Source organism: Pteropus medius, unplaced genomic scaffold, assembly GCF_902729225.1.
Source record: "Pteropus medius unplaced genomic scaffold, Ma_sr-lr_union100, whole genome shotgun sequence".
In the NCBI taxonomy this organism is placed as follows: Eukaryota; Metazoa; Chordata; class Mammalia; order Chiroptera; family Pteropodidae; genus Pteropus; species Pteropus medius.
Window position 1 is genome coordinate 1,856,586 of NW_024350319.1, and position 19,421 is coordinate 1,876,006.

At 33.5% G+C, this 19,421-nt stretch overlaps 1 protein-coding gene across 1 annotated transcript in view; it reads left to right on the forward strand.

Annotated features, from left to right (window-relative positions):
- The first annotated feature begins 3,330 nt into the window (after positions 1–3,330).
- Positions 3,331–19,421, forward strand: part of LOC120583187 (cAMP-specific 3',5'-cyclic phosphodiesterase 4B-like) — a 233,238-nt gene continuing 217,147 nt past the window's right edge. The window contains exon 1 of the mRNA XM_039838508.1: positions 3,331–3,566. Coding sequence (XP_039694442.1) covers positions 3,331–3,566 — 236 coding nt within the window. The remainder of the gene's footprint in view (positions 3,567–19,421) is intronic.

The window sequence follows — 19,421 nt, forward strand, 5'->3', positions numbered from 1 at the left end:
AATAATGTAATTATTTTTATTTAAAATAATTTGATTACAAAGCCATTACCTTCAAAAAAAACATTTTAACAATGTTATACTACTTTCACTATAAATTTATCATTTTGTTTGGTTGTCATTAATTTGTTTTCCACTTCAATTTAATGAAAAATCAAATATTATCAATTTGTAATACTTATAAATAATACCTTATTGATTGTTTTTGACCATATAACTCTACTCAGGTCCTTTAATGATATTTTATTATAATAAATTCTTGATTCCTGTTGCTTAGATATGATGTGGACACCACAAATTTCATTATCTGAAATGGAAACATAGCTATAATTGAAATTCTCAAATAATTCCCAAAGGTAACCATCTGCATACAAATAAATTGACTCAGAATTATTCTTTTCTCCCTTTGTGGTGTCAAGGGCTAAGCATTCGATAGGAAGATTTGTACTTTGGTTCTTTAGCTCCTTCCCAGGTACTCAGTATGGCATATAAACTCTAATTGCTTTCTTCTTGGATTTTTCTCCTGTTCTAGCTCTCTCTCTCAAAACAGATATTCTTGGCTGAACTATAGTAGGGTGTTATTTACTTTTACTGTTCTTTTGTTTACTTTTTCTTAGATACATCTCCTGTTTCCTACTTTCTAGATTCATCTTTGATTTCAATATTTAACGCAATGTCTAGTTTCTCTTTCTTTGGCATTTTGACCCTAGAAACAAATTTTCATGCATTTCCTCTTCTCAGAGGTAACTAATTCAGACTTTAAAGTAGTCTGATTGTTTTTTAAGATTTGTATTTCAATTAACTGTTTTTTTTTTTTTGGTATTCCTAAATGTTATCTAGAGTATGAAGAGTTAACAGACTTTACATATTTTTGAGAATGTTATTTCTTAGGATGATTCTCAGAATTCCTTTAACTGGGACATTGGCTGTCATAGTAGGCAAAGTGAAAAGAGTAATGTGAAATGTCACATAATGTCACAGAAATTGACAATAAGAATTGGAAAGTAATTAAAGTTGCACCATTATGCCTCTTTAGGTAAGTGTATGTCAACATTTCCTTATCTGAACCCTAGTTTGCATATGGCTAAACCTGGGTTATGAAATTTGCCATAATTTTGGGAGGAGAAAAAATCTCTGAAGTGATTACTATATTTTTGTAGCTTTAAGAAGTGAACATAAGAAAAACCTTATTGACTTCAAATTGCTGTTTTACTTTTTGCAAAAAAGTCACTTACTCTGAATATTGGCAGGGTATCACATATTCTCACCTCTGAGCTTTAAATCACATTATTGTTGAAGGAATGTCCTAGTTTTGTTGTTATAATGCAGTAAATAATAGAGGACATTAACTGTATTTTCTCCCAGGATATTACTAACAATCAAATAGGACAGTTCAAATATCTTCAAATGTATAAAAAAATATGTGCCAGGGCTTAGCTGGACAATGAGTATTTTGACCTTTTTTTATCATGTAATGAAAGAGCACTCAATTGAGAGTCAGAAAGCTTGGGTTTTGCTTTAACTCTAATGTCAACTACAAATATTACTTTGGACAAGTCACTGACGTTCTGTAGGTCTGTTTTCTTGTCTCTGAAATGAGGGACTGAACAAGGTGATTCATAGCAACTCAAAATTCCATGACTTTGCTTTGGTTCATGATATATTTTTAATGTATTATTGAAATATTGATATTTTTCCAAGATAGTAACCATAAACTAGGAGTTTATGTCCTTTCAATTATTTTGAACCACTTCCCCTAAGGGCTGGTGTGGGGTTTATTTTTTTTCCTATGCATAGGTCATAGTCTGCTCTTATTCAACCCTTTAGATATTGAGCTAGAGTATATGACATATATAAATGACTTTATAAAGGTTGATTTTTCACAACTTAGAGGAAAAAATAAATGTCTTCATTTTTCACTGAAGTCTTACTGTGAATTATTCCTTAACTGTCACTCTTGCTGACCAGCCCTAGTTCTGCTTTGTCAAATTTGTGTGAGATCAGGCTGGCCCTGGTGGCAGTCATTGCCGATAAAGACTCTTCACAACATCCATACACTTCAAGCACCGTGGTATTCTTTTTTACTTCCATGTGCCTTTTAGAGTGTAGAAGCTACATTTCTAAATGAAATTACAGATTTTTCTGCTTTGGAACTTGAGACATTTTTTGAATTCTCCTTCCCAATGCATCACTTCTGTGCCTTTGTGAGCAAAATACATACAGACGCTTACAAGTAAATATACCTACACAGATAAACAGTGTATTCCTACCAGCACACACACACACACAAGCATAATTCTTAACTTTGAACTCTACACTTGAACTGAGACTTGTTACCTCCATTTCCGTTCTGAGGAGCTTTGGCTTTCAGAAGTGACTTTGCATCTAACAGAGAGGCCGCTGTGGACAACTCATGAACAATGAACTTAAACAGAAGAATGAGGGTAATGTTTATTGGAATAAAGATAAGACTTTAAAATCCTCAGGGGAATGAACCAAATTCAATGTTTTCCTGTTAGCTGACATTTTTTTATATTGATGCTGTGGGTCTTCTGAAGAAGGGAGAAAAAAAAATACTTTAGCAAATCAGCTCTTTCATTCAGCCATGGAATTTGGGGGCCTGTTTTAGCTAGGCTTTTTGACAATCCCTGATTTAATATTTTTACTGTGGTGAGAATAGTAGCTTCACAAATTTTGTGAAAATCTGAGCGATGGAGAGTGTTGTTCAGGGGGAAACAGAGTGTAGTTGTTTAAATAATCCTGGGCCAATAAGCATTTGGTAGGTGGAGTTACTGTTGTGTGCATTTACAGAGCAAGATAATTCTGAATGAAGACTTTAAATATCACACATGCTGGACGGGTTCTGGTTTTGCTCTGTACAAACAAAAGAAGTGACTAGGTGACTAGGTTTTGCTTAGTATCCCTTCGGGGAATGTAGCTTGTTTGATAAGATTTTTAAAAAATACACGTAAAGGTTTATCAGAAACCCTTATGAATATTTCATGAGTTGATATATTCAGCTGAATGAATTCAGTGAGTGTCAGTGTGTAGCTTGCAGACAAACCTCATCCACAAGGAGGCTACTGACATAGGAAGCACTTTGGCGCATTTTCAGAGGCAAAGCCAGCCTGATAAAGCTCCTTGTGACAGCCTGACTTGCCATTCTTCGTGTATGCTGCTCTTGTTCTAAGCAGTTCATACATTGGAGCCTCAGCTTCCTAAATTAAACTGGAAATAGTTTGCAGACTTATCAGCCTTCTAACCTGCAGCTGTGTCTCTGCTATGTTTGAGGTTTTTGTTTTGGACGGTGAAAGCTAACACTCCATATAAGACATGACAGCAAAAGATTCTTCCAAGGAACTTACTGCTTCTGAATCTGAGGTTTGCATAAAGACTTTCAAGGAGCAAATGCACTTAGAACTTGAGCTTCCGAGACTACAGGGAAACAGATCTACATCTCCTAAAATTTCTCCACGCAGTTCGCCAAGGAACTCACCATGCTTTTTCAGAAAGTTGTTGGTGAATAAAAGCATTCGGCAGCGTCGTCGCTTCACTGTGGCTCATACATGGTAAGACGCGACTTGGAAGTATCTACGGTGCTTTTCATTAGTAAGCAGTGATTTAGAAATGTAGAAAATAGAACATTTGAGTTTTGTTTATAATACAGACCACAAGTGTGAAATGAATGGAGAGTGGATCAGCTGAGGGATACATAGTGCACTGTTTGTTAAATTATCATTGTGCTGCTTCAGATAAAATAAGCCTCTAACTGTAGAGAGTCTTTAAATTTACTGCTTATAAAAAATATCTAGCTAATTCTAGATAATTTGAGAATTGGAAGAATTTTAAAAATTCAGTTTTTTGTTTAATCTCTGTTGAGGTGATGGGTGACTTTTTGTGTGTTTTGTGGTTGTCGTTGATATTTTTAATAGTATTTTTTGGTACAAGAAGTGTATTAATTTTAGTTCTAATTTATTTCTGAAGACAATGTGTAAAGTCAGACTTGATTTATTACATTGCCATGTTTGTAGTGTATAAACTAGTGGGTTTTTGCCTTATTGACTTTACACTACTTAAGGAAAGGGAAAACTAAGTTCCTACTTCTGAAATTACATAGTTAATCAATTTTATTTGTGATTCTAATTGCTATTATCTTTGAGACGTTTGTTGTAAAAAATAATGACTGAAAATTTAGAGATAATAATAAATTTCCAACTTACTTGCACATACCAAGTAAATAAATTCAAAAATAGCCCTTTGTTCTTGCACTATACCTGCCACCTTTAATGTATATGTTATATACAATAGGCTAGCTTTCTTAAACTTGGGTGATAGTGAAATGTGAGAAAAAACACAATGGAAATTAAACTTTAACTATAAAAGTTAGGCCATTTTAGATTTTTTGAAGGACATATTTACTTTCAGATGAAGATACCCTTCAAAATTGGGTATTTGTACCTATAGTTTTTCTTTAATAGGGACCATAGCAATGAAGGGAGCTAGTAACTCTTCAAGGCAATTCTAGCACAGTGATTTTTGTGATTGCATACAGGGTTGCCAACCAGCATAAACCGAGGCTATCTGGTTTTAAAATTAGTATTTACTTAAATTCTGTTTCTACTCACCTGAAATATTTGTCTGCCTAATTTATTGCATAGTGCATTGACAAATTCAAGGTACCCCTAGAAATATGTAGAATACCTTTGATGGACACCACATGTTTAGTCAACATATACTTTTCCTAGCTAAAAATGATATGGTTATTTTTATTTTCTGACAATGGACTGTTGTTTATGTAATTGTTTTATTGGAGAATTTTTTTGTTATCTTTTAATGAATTAAATCTTATTAGTTAATTGTTATCTCATACTTGTAGAATACATATGATGAGTTTTTCAAAACCTACCAATGGTAGCATTTATATAAAGAGAAGACTTACATGTAAGTATGTACTGATTTAAAGAAGTCCTCTCTCTAATGGCTTACCCCACCCCTAATGTGTATGTATTTTAATATAATGTGCTAAGTAGTATAACTGAATAGGAGAAGGTATATAGGTATGTTGTTAATTAGTTTTCATAAAAGAATTAATAGACTCATATTTTTTACTATTTGGTTAATATTAAACCATTATTTTCATTAGAGGGATATTTAATTTTAGTAAGCTAATTTTTAAGTAATGGCAAATCTTCATAAAACCTTGATAATATTTTTCTTATTGTAGAGTTCCTGAATATAATAATTTGACCTTTCTTTTACTTAGAATAGATTTTTGATATGCTAGGAACATAGAGCTATAAATATTGGATTTTTCCTTTTCAAAAGAACCCCAATTTTAAAATGATTAAAGAGCCAGTTTTACTCATGCATTATATGAATTTTCTTGCAGCAAGTTACAAAAAGAACAATTAAATTATATCCGAGGTAACTTATGCTATTAAAATGATCTTCTTCTAGCTAAGTTAAAACAAAAATTTCCACAAATTACCAAAAAATAAAACATACGACTTTGGTTTAATGTACCATAATATAGGTTCAAAGAACCCATTAATCATCATGCTTATTTTATAACTTTAGTTATGACCATGATTCATTTTCACTCTCTTATTCCCTCCCAACTCAGGCACTCTCTTATGTTTCTTAGTAAAGCTGTACCATAGTTTGTTTTCAGCTCCTGATTATGTCTATATTTATGCTTATTTCTATTGTTTTATCTGAGTTTAATATTTTTCAAATTCATTATTTTCAGGAAACATTCAGTGAAAAAAAATTTTTGGAAAATATTCAGATATCTTATATATTTGAATGACTTTCTCACCAATCTTAAAAATTATTCGCCAAAGCATCATATGTAATAGTTACATGAGGAAATAAAAACATAAGTACTTTATCTTTGTCTCTTTGTTATAATGAAATATAACTGTCCTTTCATGATCAATGATTGGCATTTTCCAAACCACGCATTTATGTTAGAAATTCCAAGGTATGCACTTAGAAGTCTCTAAAAACATGTTATTACTTTACAGTAGACAGTAAGCTTCTTTTAAAATTGGATTGTTTTGATTCCAGGATTGAAATTAAAGTAATTTTCATGACGAAGCTAAACAATACAGAGGATACAGTTTATTTCTAAACCCACTGGACAATTTTTTAAAATCTTTAGTTATTTGTAGATTTCATACTTTGGTCAGATGAACATGTAGTTCTGGTTTTGAAAACCTAAATCATGAAATGTGCGCTAATAGCAGAAGATTTAAGAAAGACTTGTGAAATACTGGCTCTGGGATTATTTAAAAACATCTGAAAAAAGTAGATATTCAATGTATTGTCACTAATCAGAATATTTACAGAATCCTTACTCTGGAAGGAATTTGGGTGGTTATCTGATTGCTTCTTTTACCTTTGGGCGGGACCACGATTACTCCATCTTTGACATATGGAAATCTTTCCTATTTTTAAGGTCCTGGAGAAAAGAGTTCTATAACTTCACTTAGCACAAAATCTCACTACTTCATAGTCCAGGTATTGCAAAATTCTTCCTCATGGTCAATCTATATATGATATGTAATATTTATAATCTATATTTTGGTCCTTGCTGGGTATTGAGAAAAGACTTAAAAGAACCTGTCTGAATCTAAAGATCATTATTAACTAGTCTCAGGGTTTTCTTTTTTTATTCAGTCAACTTATAGAATTGATCACCACTGTGAGCAAGAAAAGAAAAAAAAAAAACTCATTCAACCTATAGAGATTCCAACACCTACTATAATTTAAGTTCTTTACTACAATGTTCACATATATTATCTTATTTAAGTTTCCTTTGAGTACAAGAATACTCTAAGTTTATGTTCTTTTCAATATTACATGTTGCAGATATTTTTAAAATGTTCTGAATTGATTTAGCTTCTTCCAAGTATTTCTACTTCATTAATCATTGTTTTGACTCTGAACCACCATCTCTAATTTCCAAATTTTTCTTTGAATTCTGAGATCCAGAAGTGGACATCACACTTATTAGATGATATGAGAAAATACAGATAAAAACATGTCTCATTAGATGATCTGAGGAAATATAGATAAAAACATGTCATACATCGTAAAGTGTCAATGGAATGTTCAGCATTGCTAAATAGGGAGGAGGGAAATTAATGCCAGTCCTTAGGTCAACATATTATTTATCCCTAACCTCAAATCAAGGGTGACAACTTCTGAGGCATAATGTTATCCTACCTGTTTTTTATGTAAACTGTTTTTCTTGACTGACACCTGTCATACAGTGTCTAGCTCTTTTCATCTTCTTTCCTTTGCTGATGTTTCAGCCTCCTTTATCAGTTCTCCTCCATCATCAGCAGCATGATACTGTCTGAAGACAACTACTGGTAATGGTCTTGAATATACCCTGAGAGCACTACATACCTCTTTCCTACAGTCTCCCCTTGAAGAGCAAAGATATTGGTAAACACCACCCTTTGTCTGTGCTTGCACATGGGAATATGTTTGCACAATATATTTTTTTTAATTAGAATTAGTATTAGAAAAAAGATTTTTTTTTTCCTTTCTTCTAATGTAGTTATACCTATATCTTGGAAATCTTCATTTTAACAAGAGTTCATGAAATGTGTACTTTTGTGCCCAATATCTGAACACAAAGCTATTAAAAGACATAGTTTATGCTCTAAGGGAACTTATACTGATAAGACAAGGCTGGAATAACTGGAGAAGAGTATAAAGAAAACAATGGATATAGTATATGCTTGACCTTTCTCTGAACTTAAAGCACATTACTGTCATGCAATTTAGTCCAAGTTTGTTAGTTCAATCTACTAAATCTGTGCCTTGTTTTCTTCAATTTTCTTAAATAATTTCCTAGCAATATTGGACATTTTTTGAGAAGTATTTGGGTCTTTATATGTTTACTAATTGAACATTCGATTGAACAAAACATTTATTGAGAGCCTACTATGCTCTAAATCCTACTCTGGGTTTAGGAGATTCAGAATGAGAAAGACAGCCCTTGCCTTCAAAGAACTTACATACTACCAGGAAAACAAACTTTTGCATTAATAATTAATCAGTGGTTTGTAATGCTATTGAAGAATGATGATCACCTTGTCATGAATGCATAGAAGAAATAAATGCTGCTAGAAAGTGAGTCAATGTATTAGGGAGGGTTTAGAGAAAAGATGACATTGGAGTGGGGCCTTGAAGAATGAATAGGAGTTTTTCAGAAGAATGGGCAGGAAGAACTTTTTTTTTTTGGCCGAGGAAACAGTAGGAAATTCCATTAACAAATAACAGTAATAAGAGCTCACATTTATTCAGCACTTATAGTGTGTCTGACATTGTTCTGAATATATTTAGAACAATATATTGTTCTAAACAGCTTTTACTTTGAAAATGTACTTTGCAGGTATTGTGGAGAGTGGACAAGTGGATGAGGAGATTAGAAGCAAAGGGAAAAGGAAAATGTGCATCTGAGAGATAATGACTTCTAATTATTGCGTATATTTCATAACATTAAAAATTGTGCTCCTGCCATTCTTTATGACTTAACAAATTACTGTTTATGGAAACTGGGAGGAGAGTATGTAAATTTGGTATTCCTTGCATTCGTCATCCATGGCATGATGCTATGTATGGTACTAGCTGATGCACTACCCCCAAATACATCAAACAATCAGAGCAAAGGTGCTTGAGAGGATGGGCGAAGCGAGGGAAAACCTTAGTACTCAGTCCTAATTTACCAGGGATGCTTTGTGTTGTTTTATGTATAAACCTGGTGGGTTTTTTTTTTTACAGAAATTATTTTAGTCCACGGTTTGAACTAAATGCCAGAGGAAATATATGCCTCATAGCCTGATCTATTGCTTTAATCAGAGCAAGCATTTTCTCAGTAATGCAAGTCTATAAACAGTATTTTCCTGGCCTTTTAGTGTCTGCAAGTCTTCAATGTATTGGATTTTTAAAATGCTTACCATAAAAGGCTTTGTAAAGTAATGATGACAGCCCCTAGGACACATGCTGGAAGGTGGCCCAGCAAGCATACCTACTGTCCACTGCTAAAGTCTAGCGCCTTTTGCAAAATCCCATTTGCTTTCTCTTCCCATTCCTTCTTCTGTTGTCTCCTAATTTTTCTCCTTAGATGTTTATAGTGCTTTCTTCTGTAACATCACCATCAAGACACTAGCAACATTATGCTTAAGGCATTTGAATGATTCTCAGAAAAGAATCTAAAATGCTTACCATGGTTTACAAAGACCTACATTATTTGGCCTCAGGTTACCTGTGACCTCATCTCCTATTCTCCAGCCATGTTAGCCTCCTTTCTGTTCTTCAACAAACCTAGCATGTTTCCATTTCTGGGTCTTTGCATGTAGTGTTTCTTCTGCCTGGAAAACGAGTATCCTAGATGTTGACATGGCTCATTCTCTTCTTTGCATTCAGGCTTCTACTCAAATATCACTTGCTAGAGAAGGCTTCTCTGACTTCTGTATCTAAAAAAACACCTGTTCACTTTCTAGTCTCTTACTCTGCTCATGCTTCTTGGCACTTATCATTACCTGAAAATACATCACCTGAAAGATATCACCTGTTACATTTTTTTTTTTACCTTCTTTGTCTGCCAACCCAACTAAATTGCCTGAGGGTAGGAATTTTGTCCTGTTTAGTACATCCCATGCACCTACAAGAAAGATGACACTTAATAAATAATCGTTGAAAAAATAAAAGAAAGAATGAATATGGTTCCACTATCCTGCTCTTTATTCTTAGAATACTTTTCCTTCAGCCTAATATGATGGAGAAGAAAAGGAAGCTTAGTTGATGCTTATTCTATAAGAATCCTTATTTCATCTATCTCTTAGTTGTGTTCTCTTTCTGCCAGTAGGGCTACTCTAACTTGCTTCCTATTTTGTGTTCTATGATATTGCAGGTACAGGTTTTATTACAATATCTCACTAGAGGCTAAGTGTTTTACATGGTAGCCTATTTAATTAAGCCACTGTGTACAAATCATATTACCTAGCTGCTAGTGCTGTAAAGTAAATATTTGTCTGTAGCATGGTACAGTTATTTATTTTAGTTATTCCTCATGCATCAAACAGCACAGTTGTTACTTCAGCTCAGAAAAGCTCTACATAGCTCTGATTAACTGTCTGAGTGGAAGTGTTGTACAGAGGAATATATTTGTCATTTGACCTTTAAAATGTTTGCATATTACATGTGAGATTAATTATCTATATTTTTTGCTGATGTAACATTTAAAATATTAATAAGAGCTATAGGAGTTTAAGCTTTTTTTCAGTTTTTTTAAAATTAAGTTTTGGCTAATAAAATATATAGATTTCAAGTGTGCAATTCTATAATACATCATTTGTATATTGTATTGTGTGTTTACCACCCAAAGTTAAATCTCCTTCCATTTTTTATAGAATTTCCCTGGCTAACTTGGAAGTGAGTGTATGACTTGCAGAATGAGGAAATTGTGAATTAATAACCCCTATACTCTAGAAAAGACATCATCGGAAGTGAAAATTTTCACTTGGTTCTGGTTTATTTTTTCTGAACTAAGAGGTTGAGACCTCTGTCACTCCTGACACAGATATGTTTGAATCCCACTGTGTACTTTCAGTTGAAAAAAAAAAGTAATTTATTGACCTTCACAGTTGCTTCTTGCTAGATCTTAGGCATTTTCTTTTTGAGGGGAAATGAAAATGACTGCTTTTCTTTCTACACCTTCATGGAAAAGAACATATGCCACATAGCATGTTTCCCTCATTGACCTGGCTTATCCTTCTCTTCCTACCTACATCCCTCACAACTCAGGCTTAGTACAAATTGCACAGATTGGAAATAAAGGGATATTGGTAATGTGACTTCAGACAAAATTGCTTTTAAACTGTGTATTCTGGAACATCAGTGTTCTAGGAACCATTTCGGGGATTCCTTGAAAAATAGGGTGGTGATGATCTTTTTCTTGGTCTCGGATCAAATAAAGCAACTTGGATAACTATAGGCTTAGAGAGCTTTAGAGGCATCTCACACAGATTCCATAATCTCCAAGTACTTGAGAACCATAAGTTTAAGAGATAAATAAGTGGCGAGAGAAAAAATTTCTGTGTAGCTGCGCTTGATAAAGTCATAGAAATTTCCAGACAATTTATAACATTAAAATTATATGTATCTAAGATGTCCAGGCATGGCAGCAGGATAAATGAGGAAGGTGGAATTATCTGTGGGTCAAGGAGAAATCGCTGGTAGTGAAGGATTAAAATTTCAAAAACTTGCAAGAATAGTACAACAGAAACCCTCTATCTAGATTTACTAATTATCAATGTTGTTCCACATTTACTCTGTATCTCTCTCCATATATTAAATCATGCATACATTTTATTTAGTTTAAAGAGTTTAACATTTAGATGGAGGGTAGTAGTTTTGGGATCAAAAAGAGATTTACATATTTTTAAAATATAGAATTATTTTGATTCCATCAATGTGTTCTCATACCATAATTTCAGAGTTTAATTCTTAATAGAGTACTAATATACTGACAAATTATGAATAAGTTCATAGCCCATTTTTAAAAGTAAACTATTGAAACAGTTATAGTAGAAGGTTAGAGGTATATATAATAGTTTATAACTTTTGTTGTTGTTGTTGTTGTTGTTGTTAGTTTGAGGTGCCTGAAACAGTTTCTAAGAGGATGGATGTCTATAGCATTCAAATTTTCCTTCCCCAAGAAGAGATGATTTCTTTTTCTAAACCTGTAGGACTTATGTCCATTAGTATGGAACATTATATTTCTTAACATACTACACATGGGGGTTCTATGATTGTATTCTTTTAAAAATTATCTTGAATTTTATTTTTCACTGCTAATCTTTGTTTAATGTTGCATTATCTGGAGTCAAGAAAGCTAGGTTGGGTTTCTCTTGACTTGCTAATGAAATTTTAGATTAGTCAGTTAATTGTCTTAGACCCCAATTTCTTTATTTGCACAACAGAGAAAATAACCTTATGCTTAAATATTTTCAAATGTTAATTTAATTTAAAAACATGTCTATCTAGCTCACTAGCTCTCTAGCTCTCTCTCTCTATCTATCTATCTATCATGTATCTATCCCCTAAGATAACATATTCAAGTACTTAGCACAATACTTCATGCATTATAAATCAGTTAATAGATGCTACTGTTTAATTATCTTACTAAATCTCTAAACATACACAAACATTCACATTATTGTTACAAAGCAGAAATTATTTTTTCAGTATCATTGTGTATGGAATGTGCCAATTTGAAAGAGTCAAAGTGCACATGAATTTATACAGATATGATTTTATAATATCCACTGTGTGACTATTTGATATACTGAAGAAACAAAATACCAGTCATTTATTACTATGTGATAATCACATTTCAATGACCCAAGTTCAATTATATTGAAACGCATATCTGAAAATCCAGTGTGAATAGCTTACATCCCCAGTAAGAAACTTTATAGACTTGTTTGGCTGCTATCACCAAGATATTTTAAAAAGCCATGTGTTATCATCCACTGTGTGAAAGAGATACGAAGAAAACCTCTTTGAAGTAATTCCATCCATTTGCACCAATAAGCTTGAAAGTAAAAAGAAAAAGCATAGAAAGATGTCTTGTCTATTTCAGGATCCCACATTTAAAAATCCAATATAGGATTTAATGAACAAATGCCATAGGAAAATTCCAGTGTTGTCAAAAACTCATTTATCTCAAAATGTCTCCTTGCCACCCTTTCTATTCCTCCACAAGTTAATAAGCTCAGACTATTTGTTATGGCATAAAGCTTCGGAAAGTGTTTCTGTGACTTAATTGGGCCACAGTTACCCCAGCAGTTTCTGCAGGAAACTTCTCTCACCATCGGGACTATTTAGGCCTCCAGAAAAGAGGTCAAGGAAGACAGGACAAAGAAACTAAGGAAAGCAAGTCTCTCTTGCTGGTATTAGAACTGCCCAAGACTTCCTCCTGAGATTTTACCATTAAAATCCATATGCAAATTTCAGCTTCCCAGGGATAACTATGGCCTTGGTCCTTACCTATCATCCCGCTCACCCAGGTGTGAGCTCATCCAGAAAATTATGTTTACTAAAACAACATAGGGACTTTACGAGGCTGGGTGGTCTGGTGCAAAGAGCACAACATTTGAATCCCACTCCACCTTTTATCAGACACTGGATTTTGGACAAACCATTTAACCTATCTTACTTTCTTTTTCTACATCTGCAAAATTAGAAAAATACTATTTATATCTCTTTAGACCATTGTGCAGACTAAATGAAGTAATGTATGTACAATGCTTAGCACAATCCCTGGACAATGACAGGTAATCAGTGGACATTATTAGTTCATTAATGTATCCAGAGCTTATGATTTCACATAAAAATTTATAATATATCATAATATAAATTACTTAAATATTTTATATGACATGGTTTAATTAAGTTTTCATTAAGTTATACATATTAAATTCATTCTTTTTAGACCACTTAAATTTTACTTAGTTTCATAGGTTAGTACTGTATCTTAAAGCCCGTTTTAAATGTTCTTACCACAGAAAAATAAGATTTGAAGAGAAAAAGAAATCACTATGTGTTTTGGGATTTAGTCAGTCTCATACTTCAGAGACAACTGCAAATTACTTTGGCCATAAAATGATCTTTATTCTTTAAAATTTCAGTTACTTTCTTGAATTTGATACTTGTCTTCATCAGTGAAACATCAACACTATTTCTCTAAGTTAATTTAAATAAATTTCTGATAAATTAAAAAAAAATTTTCTTTTTAAAGTACCAGAATGTCACTGCAGTTTTTCCTAGTTGTTAGAATCTAACTTCCTAGTGATTTATTTATGTAAGACAATTTATTCATGAGAGGCAATGGAAAGAGAACTGAGGATCTAGAGTCAAAGAATCTAGACATGTGTCCTGGTGCCACCACTTACAAACATTTTTTGTTTTTTCTTTTTTGTAGTCATTTAACCTTTCGGGAACCTCAACTTCCTTGTCAGTAAAGTAGAAATAAAACAATTTTTTTTCCCTATCATATATGATATTCATAAAATTAATTAGAATTGTCAAAAGTCACAAAAAATTGGAACCTATTTATTTAAAGAAGAAGAAAGGTAAGTTTATAGGATAGAAAGTAACGATAAACTAATACCAATGAATACAAAGCAAAGCGAGTGACTTAAATGATGCAGATGTGTTTGGGTTGTATGTAAAGAGCATCCTGTTAATAAACATTATTAAATACCAGAAACATTTTATTTTATAAAAAAGAAAGGAGTTTCTGCTGTATGAGAGCACTTAAGTGAGAGACTATATGGAGACAGGGGCTAGACTAAATGGTAGTTTTAGATCTAATCTATCCCATGGGTCTTTACATCATGTTCATTCTTCCTGCAGAAAGATAATAGAAAGCTCATATAACCAATAATCAGAGCAGCAAAAGTTGTATTTATCCTTTATCCAGATGACTTTATATCATTTAGATCAAATTGCTTTTTATTTGTTGGTTGTTTTGAAGAATATTTAGGGATGAAAACAGAAATAAAGGTTATTGCTTCTCTTTTGACAAAGACTTCCTTTTCTTATCATTGATCGGGTTGATTCTGTCTCCAAGCAATTGAAAGGCAGTAAAAGGTTATATCTTTAAGACAAGGGGTTCTGTTTTGGTGAATTGGCACATCATTGAAAAATGGTTATTCAGATAAACTCAAAGCTTTGCAACAGTGCAAAATAGGGTGAAATACTTTGTACTTCACAAAAATCGTGCCAACTTTCTGGTTCTGTCTAAATTAATAAATATAAGATTTTAAGGAAGCTATCTGGCAATTATAGATTAAATTAAGCAACTGCTTCATCTGAATAAAGCTTTGCAGTGTTTAATATCATGAAAGAGCTATCTCTATAAACACAGTACTTGCTTGGGATTCAAGGGATTTGAATTTTAATGCCAGCTGAATCCCAAATGCCCAGTGAGCACATGTGCATACATTTTCTGCTGGTAGCTTTTTTTGTCAAATGGGATTAATAATTACCTGCTCTACCATCCTTACCTTATACATTATGATATGAATATTGAATACCAGTGGTTATAGAGTGCTTTGGTTTTCTGCAAAGTAACTTGGCAGAGATATTCAGATGGGGTAAAAAAGCTTCTAGGAAGTTTTATGCATATCAGATATTCAAAAATGTGACTCAGTTTTAAAATGCATTAATAAATTTTATATTTTATGTGAACTCTAAAAATGCTTTTGCCAAGTATTTGTACTCTGAGTACTCTAATTTGACACAGTAAAGAGCAGAGGCAAAGAGAAGTATTTTATAGGATGAAATGGTATTTTCCAATCCCCTCAAAGCATGTTTATGTTTAGTTTCTTAAAGCTTTGCTGTGTGTTAGTCCTTTTTAACGGCTAAAAACCAGGTAAACATTGCCTAGTGAATTAATTCTGATGTGTGGCTTGCGTTTTCATTTTGTATTGATTCCAGTCAACAAATATTAATTGTTGGATGGTGCAAATATGATGCATCTTGCATCAAGGAGCTTTCTTCTAGCCAAGCAGAGTATATAAATCATTTGGTATGTGAAATGATTTTATTTGACATATACGAATGTTACAAGTATACAAGTATAAAACATAATGGCTCTCCTACTGCTCCAAGTGGTGCCAATCTGATAATGAAACTAAAGGTTTACAGAGCAATGGTGTTTCTCTTCTTTCCAAAAGTGTGTAAGCATTGAATCTCCCCTGTTATTGTGACTGACTGACTTTCTTCAGCAATTAATGACTAGGGAGCTATGCTTGAGAGCCTGATCTAGAGCAAAAGGTCGGGTATAAGTGTGAGCAAGTAGGAAATATGCTCTGTTAGAGAGAGAGAGGAATAAGATAGCAGTATTTTAATTTTGTTCACATAAAAAATGGGACAATAATAGAAAAATTATACCACACACATCTGATATCACTTAGTCTTTACCACCATTTATGGATGAGGAAACAGACTCAGAGAGATCAACTGACTAATATAGTAGGTAGCCAAGCTACAAAATGGCAAACCAAGAATTATCCCATGTGCTCTTATTTAAAACACTGTAATATTGGTAATGTCCATAGATTCAGTGGTACTTCTTCACACATCCCACTCCATCTTTCTCAGCCTCCAACTCCCAAACCCTAAGGGAAAACATCCAGGGTTATCATGCTCTTATGCCTCCTTTGTAAAAGCCTTCTCAGAGTGTGGACTTGACACATACCTTCGCACATAAGCATAATTGACTCATGAGGTTTAATGTGTTATTTCATTTTAGGGAAATAAACATTAAACCAGAAGAATTAATCTCTACTTGGATACTTTGACACATTAGAGAAGAGAGACAAAGAGAACTATTTTAGAGGATGAAATGGTATCTTCCAATCCCCTCAAGGTATGGGATGCAGTTGATAGGCTAAATGTCCCTGGCATATAGTTCTATTTACAAACCTTTCATTCATTCACCAAGTCTATCACCTTCCTGTTCAGTGTCCCTGTTTCCTGTCTTCCTTCTTGTTTCTATGAATTAACTCTGTGTACCTGATTTAGGCCAACCCCTCCACACTGTTTACTGCATTTAATCCCCTCTCACCCTCTAGGGATTTGCTCTTGTACTTGTTCCTGCTGTTTCCTGCATCATCAGTTTTCAATCCTATTAATTTCGATCAGTCTATAAACATGCTATAGCTCTATTCTTTCAAACACCCTCTCTGACTCCATGTATCCCTCTATTTATTACCCTTTCTGTTCCTTTTTATAGCAAAACTCCCTAAAATAATTTTGTATACTTCTCTCAACATTTTTTCTCCTCCAGTCCTCTTTTGAAAACTTCTAATCAAGGTTTTCCCTCAAAACTCCACTAAAAATGTTCTTATTAAGGTTATAACATCCTTATGCCAAATCTGATAATCAATTGTCAATCGTCATCCTATTCAGCCCATTAGCGGCATATCATACTATTGACTACTCTTTCTTTAAACACTGACTTCACTTGACTTCCTAGATACTGTAATCTCTCTCCTTCCTCAGAGTCTGCTCTTTCTCAATCTCTTCAGCTGGTTCCTCTTTATGTCCCCAAACTTTAAACATTAGAATGCCCCCACAGAAATATGGACCCCTCTCTCTCTCTTTTTTTTTTTGTCTATACTCCTTAGGCCAATTATCTCACTCAGACTCATGACATTAAATAATACCTATATGCCAATGATTCCCAAATTCATATCTTCAGCCAGACTTCTCTGAACCTATATATTTATCCAGCAGCATTCTCGATGCTAGATCTTAGCTCGTCCAAAATTGGTTGACGTCATGATTTTCACCTCACCCTTTTTGCAATCTGTTCCCAGTCTCCTTTATCTCATTAGAATGTAATTCCATTTTTTAAAATTGCTCAGGCCAAAAATCTTGGAGTCTTCATGACTTCTGTTTTTCTCTGATATTTCACACTCCAAATACATCAGCAAATTCTATCAGCCCTACTTCTGCAATGTATCCAGATCTGATCGCTTTTCATCGCTGCCACTGCCACCGTTCTGATTCAAGTACCATTACTTCACACCTGGATTATGACATTAACCTTACCTAATCTTCCTGCTTTCACTCTTTTTTCCTTACAGTGTGTTCCCCACACAGCTACCCAGTGATCCTTAATAACATGTGAGTGACTGTGCCACTCCTCTATTCAGAATCATTCAGTAGTAGCCCATCTCCCTCAGAGTATGGGTCAACATACTCTGCAAGGCCCCTTGGTCTCAATCTATTACTTCTCAAACTCCTTTCCTTTCCCTCACACCATTCCATCCACCCGGTATACTTGCTGGTCCTCAAACAGTCTAAACAGTATCCCTCATCAGGGTTTCTGCCTTTTTTGTTGTTGTCATGAAAGAATTTCCCTGAGATATCTGTATGGCCCTTTTTCTTCTTTCAGGTCATTGCTTAGATTTATCCAATTGGAGAGGACTTTCCTCACCATCTGTATAAAATAGCACTCCCTGCCCTAGCCTTCCTATTATCTTTACCCCTGCTTTGATTTCTGTATAGTAGTTATCCATACCTGATGCATATATCTACATCCACATCCACATCCCTATTCTCTCTCTCTCTCTTATCTATCTATCTATCTATCTATCTATCTATCTATCTATCTATCTATCTATCTATCTTATCATCTATCTTATTGTCTGCCTTCTCCCACTAGAATATAAACTCCATGTTGACAGACTTTATCTGTTTTGTTCACTGCTAAATCTCTTAATCCTACAACACAATTGAGCACATGATAAGCAGTTAATACATATTTGTTGAATGAATAAATGAATGCACGAACAAATGAATCATGCAGATTGTTTAGGTCCTTCCAATTTTAAGCACTGAGGCTCCGAGTTGAATGGAAAGAGAAATGTAAAAGATAATTTAAAATACATTGTGATAGATAAAATAGTAAAAGTACTTCCCAAAATAAGCAATTTTATTTGCAAATATAAATTTTAAAAATTAAAATAAATTATTATTAAAATTTAACAGATGAGAGAGAAAGAAAGGTGGAATGTAGAAAGTATACTGAACTTGTAATGAGAAAACTTTAATTTATATCCAATACTTCACTTTACACTCACAGGTAAGCTCTCTATAACGTGTCTTACTTTTTCATCATTTCTCAATGACTTTCCAAATTCCCACCTCACTGACTTTTCCTCATTTTCTTCCTACAAGACTTTTGGCATTATTTGATGATGTAATCAGCCTCATCATCCCACCAAAGATTAATTGATCTTCTCTCCCTATTTCAAATAATTATATACACACACACATATATATTTGAATATGTGTGTGTATATATATATATATTTGTATACATATTTGTATGTATATATATTTGTTTTCCTTTGAGTTCAAGTTCAGTATTGATGCAGATTTTATCATGGTAATATAGTACTAAGACTGGTTGGGCTTCTCCTCTGCCACTTTGCTGTGGCAGGTTCACTTAATCTCTTTAGTCCTCAGTTTCCTCAATGGGCAGTAAAATGGGCAGTTTTTGTACATATGTGTGTGTGTGCATATATATATATATACATATATATATGATGAGTCCTTTGGCTATATTTGTAAGGATGGAAAGCTGGATTAGTCTTCAGCATTATTGGATAGTAATATGTAGATATTTATTCTTTAATTGTAAGTATGTTTCTTTGACTCACACTAAAACAGTGGTTCTTATCATGTCACCAGTATATCATGAATCAGTGGGATTGAAAAGAATATTCATAGAATAAGAGACTGGAAATTGCACATAAGCCTAGACTATGACTATTTTTTCTCCACACTATGGCCAGGCTATTAAAACAATAGTAACATGAGTA